Source organism: Sitophilus oryzae, unplaced genomic scaffold (genome assembly GCF_002938485.1).
Source record: "Sitophilus oryzae breed Bouriz unplaced genomic scaffold, Soryzae_2.0 scaffold_1389_pilon_pilon, whole genome shotgun sequence".
Lineage (NCBI taxonomy): Eukaryota > Metazoa > Arthropoda > Insecta > Coleoptera > Curculionidae > Sitophilus > Sitophilus oryzae.
This window is the reverse complement of record NW_022146047.1, coordinates 3,665,376-3,683,428: the sequence shown is the minus strand read 5'-3', so window position 1 is coordinate 3,683,428 and position 18,053 is coordinate 3,665,376. Positions and strand designations below refer to the sequence as shown.

The 18,053-nt window shown below is 31.8% G+C and overlaps 1 protein-coding gene across 5 annotated transcripts; it reads left to right on the top strand.

Moving 5' to 3' along the window:
• Window positions 1-309: 309 nt before the first annotated feature.
• On the top strand, window positions 310-17,214 carry LOC115875570. Of its 5 annotated transcripts, XM_030891075.1 has the most exons (11): window positions 310-560; window positions 657-749; window positions 2,097-2,327; window positions 2,517-2,534; window positions 9,372-9,535; window positions 9,617-9,736; window positions 12,061-12,313; window positions 13,858-13,972; window positions 14,025-14,078; window positions 16,139-16,272; window positions 16,332-17,214. In XM_030891075.1, the coding sequence occupies exons 3-11, from the start codon at window positions 2,126-2,128 to the stop codon at window positions 16,547-16,549; spliced, it is 1,278 nt and encodes a 425-aa protein (XP_030746935.1). In that variant the 5' UTR covers window positions 310-560; window positions 657-749; window positions 2,097-2,125; the 3' UTR covers window positions 16,550-17,214. The 5 variants fall into 5 exon arrangements, with proteins under 5 accessions (XP_030746935.1, XP_030746937.1, XP_030746934.1 ...); XM_030891077.1 differs by lacking the exon at window positions 657-749; XM_030891074.1 differs by having other exon boundaries at window positions 310-749.
• Window positions 17,215-18,053: the final 839 nt, after the last annotated feature.

The following is an 18,053-nucleotide window of genomic DNA, read 5'->3' as shown; positions in this document are numbered from 1 at the left end:
AAATATTTGCACTTATTTAAGATTCACCCTGAATATGCCGATGATACTAATATGGCCAGTGAAACGCGCATCCCGAGTTTAAATTAAAAGGGTTTCGATATATTACGGCAAATTTCGAACACCTGTCAATAATGATGTTTTTGACACACACCTGTCAATAAAACAGTGTCTGTGTGTCTGCACCAGCCGACCTTGACCTACAACAGTCCCGCAAATGCGACTTTGTGTCGTGTCAGCTTTGAACTTTGCGCATTCCGCGCAAAAAAAAACCGGCGTCGAATGCCGTCGCGACGTTGGCTACCAGACGCCGAGCGCCGTTTGGCTCGGCAACAGCGTCGTCGTCGTCCATTTTTCAACTAACCCTTCTACTCCGACGGACCATCGATTGGTCAGCGGAGTAGACTGGCCGGACCTTGATTTCTTTTGCGGTGTAGTGCGTGTGTGACATTTCTTTAAAACGTCAGTAGTCATTCTAAATTTAAATTTTGATTGTGTTTTTATTTGCGAGCTTCCACACAGAGAGACTATTTTTGTGTAATAATATAATTCGCGTTAATAAGGTAGTTTATTATTTTTGTTTTATTTTAATTATTTAAAACGTATAAGAGTAACTACTGTAAATAAAACGAAGTAAAAAGGTTTGTGAGATTTTTTAGATTTTTTCTTCGTCTGTGTATTAAAGAAAATAATTCTTATTTTCTTGGTGTAATTTTTACCTAAAACAACATTTGAAAATAGTTATATTTAAGGTACGTATCATAATTTTTATATTAAATGCGATTATAAATATTCCTGGATGATTTTGTTCCATAGAAAAAATACAAATTATTATTTTTTTCTTAATGTTTTGGAGAGTTGTCCCATTTTTTTTCTTAAGTATGTAAATATTGGGTAGTTACTAATTTTACGCTATTATAAGTAAATTATCTAAACAAGTCGTTAACTATGACATTTAATATCGATTCAAGTCCGCTTTGTTTCACGTATAGACCTAATTTATTAAAAAAGGGTTATGGGACCTATTTGATCAGGTCTGTGAATATACAGGGTGGCCCGAATTGTATTCGGGAGGAATGCTTCGTTTTGTAAATACAGGGTGTAGCAGTTTCATTTTTATTTCGATTTTTTCCAAATAATATCTAAATTAACGTCGATATTTGGACAAAATTTGGTGTCTGGGTGTTTTTTGACATGAGAAATTCGGTTTCGATGTCATTATGTCTCCTAATTGTAGGGGGCACCACCAACATATTTTTTAGCTCTTTTGGAGGGTAATAACATTTTGTCCGTACCTGTATAACACTACTGAGCGAAAAAATATCCTTTTCCGTCATTTTTTACAGAAAAAAGATCTCTTGGTAACAATCGCTACGAGTAATGGTTCTCAAGATTTTTGAAATCGAAATAATCAATACATGTCATAATTGACAAAAATTATACATGTTGACTGGATAGTTATTAGTCTGAAATAATAAATTTGAAATGTTTTTGTGCTAAAGATTGAACAGAATCTGTTTTATCGTATTTTCTTTTCAAAAAAAATTTATGATTAGCTTAAAAAAATAATAAGCTCCCAAATGTATCATTTCAGGCAAATAACTATTTAGTCAACATGTTTATTTTTTGTCTTGAAAATGGTTGCTAGTAGCGAATTTCACCAAGAGACATTTTTTACGGAAATGTATATTTTTCCACTGAGTAGTTTTATACAGGTACGGACGAAAAGTTATTACTCTTCAAATCAGTTAATACACATGTAGATGGCACCAACTAGAAGATAGATTTAAGGAACGAAAATGAAATTTGTATTTTGTTGATTTACTTGAATTTTTTTTTCTCTCTCACATCTTTGAAAAATTATAATAAATGAACGTGTATGTATAGTTTTTCTCATGTTTCTATTCCCTGTTTCTACATCTGACATCTCGTATGGTATCACTGTGATTTAAACGAAAAATACCTAGGCAGTAGATACAGTTTTCTGTGGTAATTACGCTAAAATGGGAAAAGTTAGTGATTTCAACTATAATAATCATTGAGATCCTTAATAAATGAGGCTAATTTAATTGTAATTACATTATTGTATTTGTTTTCAGACCTCAAAAACTACACTAAAAGGTCCATCATGAATTTGATGTTCAGGAAGAATTTCAGGGAACAAAAAACAGGTGTGATCAGTGGCAAAGGTTCTAAAGGTACCGTGGGTAGACATGCTAGCAAACGGTGTACCAGGGACCAAGGTTATACTCCCATCGAGGAACACCATTATAGAACTCATTTATTCTTCAGTCCACCAAGGTGTAGCTATAGCCAGGAGGATTCTGATGGTATGACACATTTTTTTCCTTATAGTATTCCATTTTTATTTTTTTTTCTCAAAAGCTCACAAAAATATATGGGGATTTCACTTATTTTCAATCTTTTTTTTTGAGTGGTACGTAGAGGTTTGTGTAGTATATTTTTAACAATATCCACGAAAGATATTTGTAGCATATCCATGTTTGTTTTCTTTGCAGGATCTTTAAGCTCTCCAGGTATACTACAAACACAACAGGAACACACAAAACATTCGGTAGATCTTGTATAACATGTGCTTCACTAACAACAGTGTTTAAAAAACTAAAAACAGACAAAAACTCATATTTTTGTGTCATGTACCATAAGGTTTTTAAACTTTACACCACTTTTTCAGAATACCGTATAATCGAAAAAAAATGGCATCAGACGGTTGGGACCTGAAAGGAATGACAATAGATTATAATTTCAGCAATCTCTAGACGTCATTTACTAAAAAATGACATATAAAACTTGTCAAAAATTAACTCGAACTATAGAAAGATTAAAAACGAATAGAACGTTTAAAGACACACAAACAGTGATGCCAACTCGTGGAAAATTTCGAGATCCAGAGGGAAAAGGGGAATTTTAACCCAAAACGCCATATTATATTAAAAAAATAGTTATCGTATAGGCATTCAGCACAAACTGAATATATTGAACGTTGTATAATGATAAACATTTTTTTTGAATTTAGAATTTTTTAGAATTCTAAAAAAAATGATAAACGATACCTTACTTTGAAAACCTCAAATTCAATTTTTAGCAAAAATTATTTTAAAGCCTATTTCGATAAAGACCTCACAGTCTATTGGACGTGGTAAATTAAAAAAAAATAGTCATCGTATAGGCATTCAGCACAAACTGAATATATTGAACGTTGTATAATGATAAACGATTTTTTTAGAATTTAGAATTTTTTAGAATTCTAAAAAAATGATAAACGATACCTTACTTTGAAAATCTCAAGTTCAATTTTTAGCAAAAATAATTTTATAGCCTATTTCGATAAAGATCTCATAGTCTATTGTATTGTAAGACAAAATCGAATTATTTTGATTATTGCCCAATCTATGGCCGATAATAATATATTTGCCCAATCTATGGCCGACGATAATTGATATTTTCAGTAATTCGTGTGAATTTTTAGGAAAAACGGGAAATTTTGACCGACTTCGTGGGAAAATTAGCAACACCGCACACAAATCTATTTGCAAAAAAATATTTTATATCGAATTTTAAACTATATACCTACGTCATTTAAAATCATTTTTACTCAATATAAAACTAAATTACAACCTTCTTAAGGCCAACTGGCAGTAACAGCCAATAAAGAAGACTACGAGCCAAATAAACGACGTCTAGGGATTGACCTCGCCAAAATTATCATGGATTGTCATCTCCCATGCAGGCGTCTTTGGCGCCGTTTTTTTTTCGATAGTACGATACGTAGTAGTTGTATGTCTACAGAATACTAGGACACACTGTGTATTTATTGAATTGTTTCAACAAAAAAAATAATGAAATCATCAAAAACTCAATTGAAAAAAAATGTTTATCAAAAAACCTTTTTTCTTAAACTGGCTTAACAAGTTTCGAGACAGAGGGTATTTCTAACAACAGACGAAAACAATAGTCGTTTTGTAACTAAAAATACGTATTGAATTGCCTTGTATCGTTTCTTTTCGCTAATTTTACCAACACGTAACGCAAAAATGTTTATTTTAACTTTACGGTTATTTTCTAAACGCTTCGGTGGTTTATAATTGAAACAGATGGTCCCAAAATATCTCTCGCCAAATCCCAAATGATATATGAGTGTGTGTATATTCGTTTTGACCTTTTTTTGTTTTTTTTTTAGTTTATTTTTGGGTGGATTACATATTATGTTATTTTTGTTTATATTTTGTTTGGTATGTAATCAAATACAAGTTTTTTTTTTAATTTTATATATTAATCTGCCAGTTTAATGGGGGATGTGGTCATACGAAGCGGTAGAAAATGCGAAAAAAATAAAAAAAATCGAGCCTTTATACTGGGTGCGTCTCAAAAGTGGCGCTTTTTCAGATAAAAAAACGAGATTTGGTATGTTAGTATATGACATAAATTAGGATTGATTGACGTATTCAATTGTTTTCTGTCACTTCCTGTTTCACCGGAAATGACTACAACTTTTGATTTTTAAATGGCACCCTCTGTATTTTTTTACTTTATTCGATATAAAATAACATTCTGAACAGAATGGCATATCATATGATATCTTTTGACATTTTCGCTTAAAACAAAATTGAATTTTAAATTTGAATCTGTAGTGCCATGGCTATGTTAAAAACACTAATTTTTAATCAAGGAGCCTTGGAAAAATAAATTTGATCGTCGAATTTTATTTTTCAACCTTCTTTATAAAAAAAATTATTACAAATACAAGATCTGTCCTGAAATCAAAACTATATTAGGTATTTACTTTAGATAGTATATACTTACTTTGCTATAAATATCGCAAACTTAAATCATACAGGGTGTTCAAGTTTAAATCATACAGATTCTACAAACTTTCTAAAATATAAAATAATTTTTCTTCGTGTTTTTAAATGGAACACCCTGTATATTATTTTTTTATTAGATTCAGAGTTAAAAAATGAACATTTTTTGTATTTAAGGTATTTCAAAATGTTTAATTGTTTCGCAGATACACGGAGTATTATTTCATATGGCTCTTTCAACGGTAAAATACGAGCGAAAAATCATTGGTTGGCTTTGATAAAAATTTACTGTGGAAAATGCCATATGAAATATAAAACCGCGAATATCTGCAAACCCGTTAAAAATTTTGAAATACTGTAAATACAAAAATTGTTCATTTTTTAATTCTCCATCTATTGAAAAAAATGATATAGAGGGTGTTGTGATATAACATTCGTATTTTGATTTCAGGACAGTTCTTGTATCTTTAATAATTTTTTTAAGAAAGGCTGAAAATAATTGAATACATCAGTCAATCCCGATTTACGTCATAAACCAAATCTCGTTTTTTAATCCGAAAAAATTTTATAGGTTATTTAAAAAGTTATAGGGGTGAGCCACTTTTTGAGAAACACCATGTATAGACATTATTTTAGTATTTCTGATCACATTTTAGTACCTAGAATTTTTTAGGCGCAAAAACTCCGTTAAGAGCGTGAGAAAAAAAGTGTATTAAGTATTAAAATTATCCTAGAGCGATACATCGTCCCAAAATAAATTGGCGCGACACTCAAAAACCCATCTATACAAAAATATCTCTCTCGAGTCACGCTCATCTCTTTTTTTTTCGTGTCTCTAGCGCGAGCATCAGTATAGTTCATCCCCGGTCTGAATCTATCGATAGCTACTCTTTGGTCAAAGTTTACACAACGGCTAGTGCGGTCAGTTATTCGCGTCCAATTCCGCGGCCTGCTCCGATATTTCTGGCCGTTCGCGCGAAAAACAATCGCAGCGCGCGGGGAAAAATAGAAAAAAAAAGAACGTCGTCGTCCACGCTCCCCACCCCCTTCGATACAGCACCAGGTAACAAAACGCGGCGCCGCAGTGATTCGTTTTTGTTTTCGTGTGGGTTTTGTCTTTTGTTTTGCAGTTGCGCTCACCTGTTCTTTTTTTTCTTAGTTGTCTCGATTTGATGCGATTGTTTTGGCACGGCGACAGCGAAATGACGACCTGATATACGTGTGACGAAAATTTATTTGCTCATAACTTGATGTTTACGTTAAAACTAACTCTTTTCGTTTTTAAAGCTAAGTTTCCAGTGCTCAGTACATATCTAAAAATCGCCTCTTAGTGCTCAATTACTTCACTAAACGATCCTAAGCAATGACTAAAAAATACAAGGACCAATTGTTACCATACCCTAAACAGTGCCGTGCCACATATTTTTCTTAACTTAGCTGCTTGAAGAAATACTTATATTTTTGATAAATCTTTTGACTACGCCTATGGTCTATGCTGCTTATTTTGGTATCATACTAATTAAATAAAAAAAATATATTTAAATTTAAAAAAAGTACAAAACTAGTATCGACGTATAGTACATATCGTCGGCTTTATGACGAAAAGGCATATCTCGATTTTTGGCGATTTTGAGATATCAACGTCATGACATGCCCAATGGATCATATTTTAACATAGCGGATTTGCGCATCTCAATATTGTACCTTTTTCATTTTATATTCGTTTAAAAACTTGCCCCATCTCAAATACTACAATTCTTCGTTATGACGAAGAGACGTATGTTGAGATAGGGCTCTTTGTTATACCAATTGTTATACTACAAGAAAGATGGAATTTGAGATAGGTCCTTTTGTTTTAAGTTATGAAAATGCATGCGAGAGAAAATCACACCATTCTACCTAATTATTTTCTGATGGTTGCTTGGGACAAAATAAAACTTCTATCATGGCAGCAGCTCTCTTTTACAGTGTGATTTTGAGTCTGTTTTTTTGCCAAAAACCATTGATAGAATGAGCTAGACTCTGCACATAGCGGTATCGGGTATGCAAAAGATTGTCCGAGAATAAATGGCCGAAGAAAAATTGATCGAAAGCAAAACAACGAAACGAAAATTGCCCTAATGGAAAATTCCAGAAATTATAATTTCCCTAAGGACATTTTAGCGAACCAAAAACTTGCCCGAAAAATACAATAATTTTTATCTCATTATCATTGTCGGGCCATTGGCATTGTCATCCCTGTCAATTTTTGGAAAATTTTATTTATTGTGCCTATCATCATCCTGCATAAACACGTAGAATGGAAGTCGAATTTGTTATCATTGAACAGGGAAAACAGAAACTGTTAGTCCATAGTTATTTGTATCAAAAAGGCACGAATGAAGAAACATGTTTTGTTTTTGTTTAGTTTGGTTTTTATTAAATGGCCCGTGAGTTTAAATGCATTGTATTAATGCCCTCAATTAACTGAATAATTACTAAAAATATATTATTTAAAAAAATGTATTTTTGTATAAAAAAAATTATTAAAATAAGCTAGATAAGTGTATTTTAATTGATCATTGTCTTTGCTTCTGGAATGAAAATTGTCTTTGTTTTCAGTTGATCTAATCCAACGCAAATAAAAGTATTTAAAAATATTTGTTTCTAATTTTTTGGTGATTTTCCGATTTTTCCTGTATGTATGTATTGTATTTTCTTGTATGTATTCCATAATGTGAATATTGTTTTTTTTTTCCTTATTAAGAACACTTTACCATCATTTTTAAATTTATTTTACATGGGCGTATGTGTACTATTCGTTCGGAAATAAATTTATTATTATTATAACAAAAAGACCTATCTCTATTAAACAACTAAAAAGAAATTATTTATTAGAATTTACGCACAATTTATCTTCAGAACGTTTCCTCAATGTCTCCGTTTAAGTGTTAATACAAAAACACTATTAAAAAATTAAACTTTACATTTATCGGCCAAATAAAGTAAGTGATTTTTTTTAAATTGCTCTCCTGAAAAGTAGCAAAAATCGAGATACGCGTTTTCGTCATAAAGCCGACGATATGAAGTTCATATAATATCATAAAGATAATTATCGAATTCAATAAAAAAAACGCTAAAAAGATGGAGTGAGCTGTTTATTTACCTATGAAACGGACCACCTAGCTCTTTCTTATCGTTGCGGCTGCTACTTGAAAGCTGAACAAATCACCACTGTAATAAAGTTTATACAAAGTTCACTACACACAACAAACTATTAAAAATCGCTAAAATTGTGGCGTTCCTCCAACAAAATGGCGTCTAACAACACTTGTATTCTTTAGTCCTAAGCATAGATGAAGATTATATATACTGGTCCTAAGTATGGAGTGTAGAGGTAGTCCTAAGTGCTGGAGTGATTGATTTTAGTCAATGACTAAAGAATACAAGGTACATATAACTTATAACCAATTGGAAATACTTCCAAACAATGCTGTGGCACATATTTTTCTTAACATAGCTGCTTAAAGATATATTTATATTTTTGATAAATGTTTTGACTACGCCTATGGTTGTAATCGTTTGTTCAGCTTTCACGTGTAAAAATGGACACTTGAAAACTGAACAAATCACCATTGTAATAAAGTTTATACAAATAAGTTTACAACACACAGCAAACTAGTAAAAATTGCTAAAATTATTGCTGGTGACACATCTGTTCCTCCAAAAAAATGGCGCTTAACAACACAAATTCTGCTCCAGCCCATATATGGGCGTTACGTGTCCTTGTGTTCTTTAGCCATTGATCCTAATAAACTACTTGCAGAATGTTGTAGAGCGGAAAATATAGCATGTATATGAAGAATACATAGGCATTACATAGGGGCTACATGGGGGCTACGTTCGAATGTCATTTTTGGTATTAGGATTCAACGTATTGTTAGTTGCATATTTAATCGGCGCTATAATTGATACGTTTAGGGAAAATGCTAATCCTACTCTCAATAATTATGATAAATCATGGTCATACGTTATTTTAGAGATCTAAATTGTTCACATGTATAGGCATTACATAAATAGTAGTTCAGTACATAGGGGCTATGTTCGAATGTCATTTTTGGCGTTAGGATTCAACGTATTGTTAGTTGCATATTTAATCGGCGCTATAATTGACACGTTTAGGGAAAATGCGTATCATACTCTCAATAATTATGGTAAATCAAGGTCATATGTTATTTTAGAGATCTAAATTGTTCACTATTACAAAGTAAAACACTTAACTATTAAGAATAAAATATATTCAACATAATAAATATTTTGAGTGTTGTGTTTACTAATCTTAATCGTTTTTTTGACTAAATTTTGTTACTAGGACAAATCAAATATTAACAAGAAACAATCATTGTTTATATTAAAATTTAAAAAAAAGTGTATAGAATAAACTTTTAAGTTCTTTTAAAGTTAAAACGTTTTAAAATTTATAAAATATTTCAAAAATCAGTTAACATTTGATTTTCTCCTTATCATTTCTGCATCATTGATTTTGTTATTCAAAAAATGTTATTTTTTAAGAACCTCGTTGTGGTCCGATGACAGGGGCGGGAGGGGAGCCTCCTCCCCTAGCAACTACCATATCCCCTGCGATAACAGAGTCCGATCTACCCCAACCGCTGGTAGTGCGCAGTCCTTCTGTCAGTCTGAAGTGGCCCCCCAATAAAACTACACCAAGCAGACAGGTAACTGCATTGAAAACAATAATTTGTAGGTCTTTTGTTGTTCTTATCACGTTAGAAATAATGATTTTTTTTTCGTTTTAGGTGAGTTTCAATAACGGAAACTCCGAAGTATCCAGATCCTTGTCTGGCCTGGAAAAAGACTGTTTCATTATACCTGTGCACAGTTTGGATAGATTTTTGCCCGCTGGAGTACCTATACCGGTAAATTTAACACATATATTATTATATACCGTGCTGGCAACTGTTACTTTTGGGTCGGCATTTACATGTGTGGAACACATGGAGAAATGCGACCGACAGACGCGTCGCGCGACGGTGTGCTGTTGCGGCGTTGCCGATACGCCTTTCCCTATCAAGTAAAGTAAAATCACGATCGCTAACCGCTTATTTTTAAAAGACTTCTTTTCAAGAGATAACTAGATAAAATCATTAGACATGTTTCTGAGCATATGAAATGGAATTATAAGGATATCGTTAGGGTGTCATTTTTTTATAACGAGAAAACGTCAGTAATGGCGATAATTTAAAAACTCAACTTTTTAACACAAGCACTTTAACACAAGGCCATAACTCAAGAACCACTTTAGATATTGAATTTTTTTTTTGTTTTCAAGGATATTTTCATTGGATATTTTACAATATGTTTACATAAGAAAAATTCGATAAGGTTGTTTTTTCCATTCAAAAATTGTAAACAATCCATCCATTTACTTTTAGAGGATAGCAATTTTCAGCAATCGTGTAATTTTTTTATTGATAAAGATTTTCACATACTGTCTACAAATAAAATACAGTAGAAATATTAACAAAGTTCTTGAAAAAACTACAATCTATTATTTCTAATAGATTTCGAGATATCGATTTTTGAATTCTAATAGCGCGACCACTATCGAACACCCACTCAATTCCACTTATTTTTTACCAAAAACGCAAGTGTTTCTAGCTTGCACTTAAAAAAATTCAAGCTATAGGGAAAATTACAACGACTCGTTAATAAATAAACAAATTAAGTATCACGAGACGTAATTAAATCGCGAAGCTGAACGTATGACGTACACCTTTCCCTAGAACTTTAAGTACTGACAGAGGTATTGATTGGGTCGACCGGTCAACTGCGACAAATCTGCTATATCCCCTTCCACGTCTCTTAGCGATGTGCACAGTTTCTCGGTTTATTTCATACGTTTGGCAACGTGTTTACTGTCCTCTCTTTGTTCAGTACATTATAATCGCATTGTACTCTTCTTACATACGGAAATCTCGACCCAAGACTAACATTTGCCAGCCCTTAGTATAAGGTGTGTGGATCATGGAAGACCACTGTAACTAATAAACAGTTTTTATTAGTTTATTTACTGGATAAATGAAAGAAACAAATTATTAATTTGTTACACAATAAAACGCTTTGTTTTATGTGTAACATAAACATGACTTTTTTTATTCTAGTTGTAAACACTATTTATTAAACTTAACTTTTATTAAGCTTTTCCAAATGCCAATATTATAAATCAATCGTTCAACTTTAAACTCTCGAGTTGTAATAATCATAATATCTTTTATGATGCTTTTACTAAAACTACAAAAAAGCTCTTTCATTTAAATGAAAAATTAAATGCTTAACATATTATAATATTCTTTAAAAAACTCAACGAACATTCCTTGAACAGAATCTAGTATCTAGTCTTTAACACTAATTTGAAATGATCGTCTTTTTTAGTGTATTAATATCATTTTTAAGAAATAAATTTAAATTTTAGCTCGGAAATATTACAAATTTTGTTAGAGATGGTTTTAGGTTCAGAAGTTGATCTCTAAAAACTGCTAAATAAATCTCAACAACAATCTAAACAATTCGATTTAATTAATTTCAATGTGTTTGGTTTCATTTAACGATGCTATTCTGCGGAAAATGTGATACTTATTGACATTAGTTAGCAATTATAGATGTATAAAATGAGATTATATCAAGACTGGAAACAACATTTTTGTTTAACATTTCAAAATCAAAACTTCATAATTCGGAAATTGTTGAATTTATGTACATAATCATAATACACATAATGTAAATTTTATACATCTATAAATGCTAACTTGAAAACTAATGTCAAATATTATTAAGTATCACAGTTTCCCCAGCATGGCATCGTTAAATGAACACATCGAAATTAATTAAATTGAATTGTTTAAGTGATATTTTCAAGTGAATAACTCGGAAACGGTTGGTTTGATGTACATTGTGTGTCTCGACTTAACATCATTAACATGACAATAATATACAGGAGGTTACATTTAAAAAATACAACTTTGATGTGCCACGACTTTATGACCGACCCTGTATACTCAAATTTATTACCCGCTAATAGATATTTAAAAATCCTATAACTTTTATATTTAACTTTTTGCGGTACCTCTTATATTTTACCTGATAATCGACTGTTCCCATACATATCAGCGACCCTGTATAATAAATATCCATAATTTTATCAATTTGTCAAAATAATAAAAAAACATATTTTCTTCAACAGAGACCACCTTCGAATAACAATTCGCTGGACAGACGTTCCCAGAACAACCTGCAAGTGATGGAAGTACCTGATCCGAAACTATGTGTCTTATGTCACCTGATGAGTCCCCTCGAGCCCATCGACCCCGTCCTCGAGTCGCCTCTGGTCCAGCCTCTGTTCAAGCAACGGGTGACGGCCGGCGAATTGGTCAACGAGGTAGCGATGGCCAAAACGGCCGTCACTGGTATGCTATTGGCCAATATGGAGAGAAACGGTGAGTACTATTAGAGTAATAATTTAACTATAGAAAAACAGTAAATTTTCATTAAATAATTAGTTTTTTGCACACAACTCGCTAAGTTGTTAAGTTTATTTTAGACGCATGAAATAAAATGGATAAAAATGCACTTTTTGCATATTCGGCTGAGTAACCTGTATAATATTCAATTGGGTGACTGCAACGACGTCCCGTAATCCTGCTGTTAAAATATAACAATTGGTTTTTATACAGGGTCCGGCAATAGTGCGTCGGGCATCTGTAGCTCTTAGAATAAAAAACTTGGAAATGTTTAAGTGCTAACCTAAAGTATGTACTAGGATGTATTTCAGGAAAATATTTTAACTTCTACTGGGTGGCTCAAAAAAGTATGAGGGGATCGGGATGATTTTTTTAAATGGAACACCCTGTATATTATTGCAATTTTGGCTTCCTTTCAGATCACTTTACATAATCCTAATATATGAGTACACATATTTCGATAGTTTCAGAGATATTAAAAAATAAAAAATAAATATATTTTAAGCCTTTCTTAAAAATAAATAATAAAAAAAAATCTTAAAAAAAATATTAAAAATACAAGAACTGTCCTGAAATCAAAAAAATATTATGTATTTACCTTAGATGGTCTGTACTTACTTTGCTATAAATATCGTAATCTTAAATCATACAGGATGTTCAAAATTCTAGATCATTGATTCAGTTCTTGTATTTTTAATAATTTTTTTAATAATGGCTGAAATTTTTTTTATTTATCTAACTCTGAACCTATCATTAAAAATATCTTAAGATTAAGTAAAGTGATCAGAAAGGAAGCCAAAAATGTAATAATATACAGGGTGTTCCATTTAAAAAAATCGTTCTGATCCACTTACACTTTTTTGAGTCACCCTGTAGAGGTTAAATTATGTTCCTGAAATACATCCTAATACATACTTTAGGTTTGCACTTAACCAAATTTCTAAGTTTTTTATTTTAGGAGCTTCAGTTGCCCGACGCACTATTGCCGGACCCAGTATATAAAAAACCAGCTGTTATGTTTTAACAGCATGATTACGGGACGTCGCGTCGCGTCGTTGCAGCCACCCTAATTTCTCTAATAATTTAAGTAGTGTAAAACCGAACCAACAAATTGTGTGAAAAATCTTATAAAAAAAATACTATACGATCGAACAAAAACGACGCGACGTCAAAGGCGGCTGGGGAATGACAATCGATGATAATTTTGACGAGATCAAGCTGTATATGGGCTTCATTTAATACTTCCAGTTGGCCTGTAATTTATTTTTATATTGAATAAAAAATATTTTTGAATAGTATAGTTTAAAATTCAAGAAAAAATAATGTTTTAGATAGAGATTTGTGTGTCTAAAATGTTGTGTTGTCTTAGTGTTAATTTTTGACAAGTTTTATGTCAATTTTTATTAAATGACATCTAGACATTGACCTCGCCAAAATTATTATGGATTGGCATTCCCCAGCCGTCTTTGACGCTGTTTTTTTTCGATCATACGGTATATGATGAAATTGTTATGTTTCAGCTGAATTTCCGTTTATCAGTTATTACGTAATAAATACGTCGCAAACCAATCCAGTCATGTTCTACAACAATTTACGTACTGCCAGTTTAACTAAGTTTGATCCTAGAGTCACCAGGTACTAATGATATAAATTTTAATTACTTTTTTTTAAATATACAATCTCGTAGATATACCGCTGCGCACACTTTGGATCTCTATTCGGAAGTAGCGTCAATTTGTAGGTGTGTATATTATTTTTATTGCTTATTATCAGGGATGGGTGGCTAGAAAAACTTTTTTACGCGTAAAAATTAGATTTTTATGTGTACAATAGTTTTTTACATGTAGAAAACTCTTTTTTACAAGATATGTATGGTCATTAATTATTATAAAAACAAAAAATCTAGTAAAATTTATCTAAATCTAACCAAATGTTAATGATCTTTGCAAAAAGGATATTTTAATTTATTTCACTTCAAACCAAATCAAACCAAATCATGGCAAAATCGTTAGAAAACATATGTTGGGAAAGAAGAGAAATGGCACTTTCCTTTATTTGTTTTTTTTTACGTTTTTTAGGGTTTTAAAATACCATAATGTAAAAATAAAAAAACGCGTTTCATCCAAAAAACACTCATTCTTGTTTATTTTATTAATATACAGGGTGTAAATTAAACTATATCCGAGGATGTATTTCAAGAAAATATTTTAACTTCTATATGGTGGCTCAAAAAAGTGTGAGTGGATCGGGATGATTTTTTTAAATGGAACACCCTGTATATTATTGCACTTGGCTGCCTTTCAGATTACTTTACATAATCCTAAGATATGAGCAAATATATTTTGATAGTTCCAGAAATATTATTAATAAATAAATAACAAATATATACATATGTATATCTTTCAGCCTTAAAAAAGCCTCTTAAAAAAATTATTGAAAATACAAGAACTGTCCTGAAATCACAAACTATATTAGGTATTTACTTTAGATACGTCTATACATTCTTTACTATTCATATGGTAATCGTAAATCATACAGGATGTTCAAAATTCTACGCCAAACTTCCTAAAATATAAAATATTTTTTCTCCATTTTTTTTAAATGGAACACCCTGTATATTATTTTTTTCAATAGATGGAGAATTAAAAAATGAACATTTTTGGTATTTAGAGTATTTCAAAATTTTGAACGGTTTCGCAAATATTCCAGTTTTATGTTTCATATGGCATTTTCCACAGTAAATTTTTATCAAGCCACCCAATGATTTTTCGCTCGTATTTTACTGTTGAAAGAGCCATATGAAATAATATTGCGTGTATCTGCGAAACCATTAAAAATTTTGAAATACTTCAAACAAAAAAATGTTCATTTTCTAAAACTCTACTACTACTCTAATCTACAAAAAATAATATACAGGGTGTTGTATTTAAAAAAAAATATTTTATATTTAAAAAAGTTTTGCATAGATTTTGAACACCCTGTATGATTTAAGATTACGATATTTATAGCAAAGTATGGTGAGACCATCTAAAGTAAATACATAATATAATTTTGACTTCAGGACAGTTCTTGTATTTGTAATAATTTTTTTAAGGAAGGTTTGAAAAATATATATTTTTTATTTATTTATTTATATCTCAGAAATTATCGAAATATATTTACTCATATCTTAGGATTATGTAAAGTTATCTGAAAGGAAGTCAAAAATGCAATAATATACAGGCGGGTGTTCCATTTAAAAAAAATCATCCCGATCCACTAACTTTTTTGAGCCACCCTAGAGAAGTTAAAATATTTTTCCTGAAATACATCCTATGTACATACTTTAGATTTACACTTAAACAAAATTCTCAAGTTTTTTTATTCTAGGAGCTACAGATACCCGACGCACTATTGCCGAACCCTGTATAGGATGAACCAAAATTATAATACTCGTAACATCTTAATATCAATTTACTAAAACATATGCGACAAGAGTGTAATAAATCAACCAATTCAGAATCAAAAATTACTCTAAATTGATTGATACATGAACAACAAAAGTATAGTAAAATAAAAAAATATTGCAAGTGGACTATTATTCTGAACACGCTGTATATCACATAGCTAAAAAAACATTCTATATCAAAAACAATCATTCTACGAATTTCAACTTTTTTAGTCTGAATAGTTTTCAATATTCTGATTTTCATTCGACCTATGATAAAAACTGCTTATTTTTAAAAAGGAAGCACGTCCTGATTTTTTTTCCACTTATTTATTCACACTCTGTATATTTTGTTTCTTTTTATTAAACTTTAGACCGCCAATATATGAAATTGGTGTACCCATTCCAAAAACCCATACCAACAACACTGGATATCTCGTCTCAGTTTACAAAGTTTTCGAAGGAGACGACCGAGAAAAATTTGAAAGAAACTGGCTATATTGGACAGGTAAAAAAAGCTGTTTAATAAAAAATATAAAAAAAGTTTAAAATAAATTTCGATTTTAGGGGCAAGAATGATTTACCGCTATTTGCCACAGCAAGCGGGTCTCAGAAAAATATCTCTGCACAAATCTCTGAGTCCCAAGGGCGACAAAATGTACATCTTACTGTGCGAATGCTCGAATTTGTTACACGACATCACCGTATGTGCTTTACTGTTGCCAGCCCTGAGAGCAAGGCTCACGGGATATACTGGGCTTTTTAGACCTTTACAAGCTTTTTAACCACGCATTTTTACCAATATCAGATTATACAAATCTATCCATATCAAACAAACAAATAAAATTATATTCAGATAGAGTACATTTTTCGTTGAGTCTGATTTTATTCGACAACACTAGCTGAACACAGTGTTGGCATTTTATAATACTGTACAGGGTGCCCCATTTTCTTGTGAGTTACAGGGTTTCTCGTTTATGGCTAGAGATACAGAGATGCGGTTTTTGCATTACTGTGCTACTCTTTTATGAAACTAACACGTTACACGCAGATTACACATGTCAAAGCTTTCTTAGTTTCTGAAATACAGGGCGAATTTGAAAATGCTGCATTTTTTATCTCCCTCGTATCTCTGTTATCCTGTAACTTATAACGTATGATCGAAAAAAAAACGGCATCAGTGATGGCTATGAAATGAAGATCGCTGTCATTTTATATGTAAATTTCTATGGGAGATGTCGTAGATCGTCATTTCCCAGCCAACTGGGCGCCGTTTTTTCCGAACATACGTTATAACTTACTGGCTTTAGTAGTTTTTCACGGTGAATCCAGTCGCGTAACTAGTTTTTCGCTGAGAGCTGTCATTTTCGAAATATGACTCAAACTTATTGTTTTTTTTTATGCCTAGAGAAGCTCAACAAATTAGGCAAAGAAAATAAAGTCCTCCTACTCTGGGTGCCTGCTCACCAAGGGATAGAAGGCAATGAAAAAGCAAATGATCTAGCTACAAAAGGAGCGAACACTCCACTAACTGGACCAGAACCGTTCTGTTTTCCAAACGGGAACCAACTGAAAGCGGAACTGAAGAATCTGGAAGACTCCATCCGTAACTTGGAATGGGTGTCCTCCAACGGTCTAAGGACACTCGAAAAAGTTCCTTAGAACTTATGACCGAGAAAAATCAAAAGTTTTCCTTGATTTAAGTAAAAACAATCTTTGGATTGTCACGGGGTTTCTAACAGGACACTGTCTCCTCAACGAACACCTCAGTAAGATGAAACTGAGAAACAACGGCGAATGCAGATTTTGTGGGGAAAATGGGGAAACACCAGAACACCTTATCACTGAGTGTGCCGAGACGACGACCATTCGTGCCATGAACCTTGGTACGTCTGATGTCGAGGATGGAGAGCTGGCCTCTGTGGAGCCATCTCAGATACTGGCTTTTCTTAAAGCCCTGAGACTGTATGATGAGTTATAACTCGTTATAACTCAAGAAAGGGGAACACACAATAGATCTATAAGGGCGCGGTGATTAACTCCCCTCCTAAACATTCTACATTCTATGGTTTTTTTAAATGGGACACCCTGTATACTATTTTCTATTTTATTTGTTTTATTATGAGCTTTCTAAAAATATACTATATTCAATACATATTTTGATAAATAATATAAAAATACTTTATTTAAAATTTTAACATAATTCAAGCTAGTTTAAGAGAGTATTATTATATTTTATGTAATTTAACCAGATAATTTAGCTTTCTGTCGTGTTATCTTAATAAACTG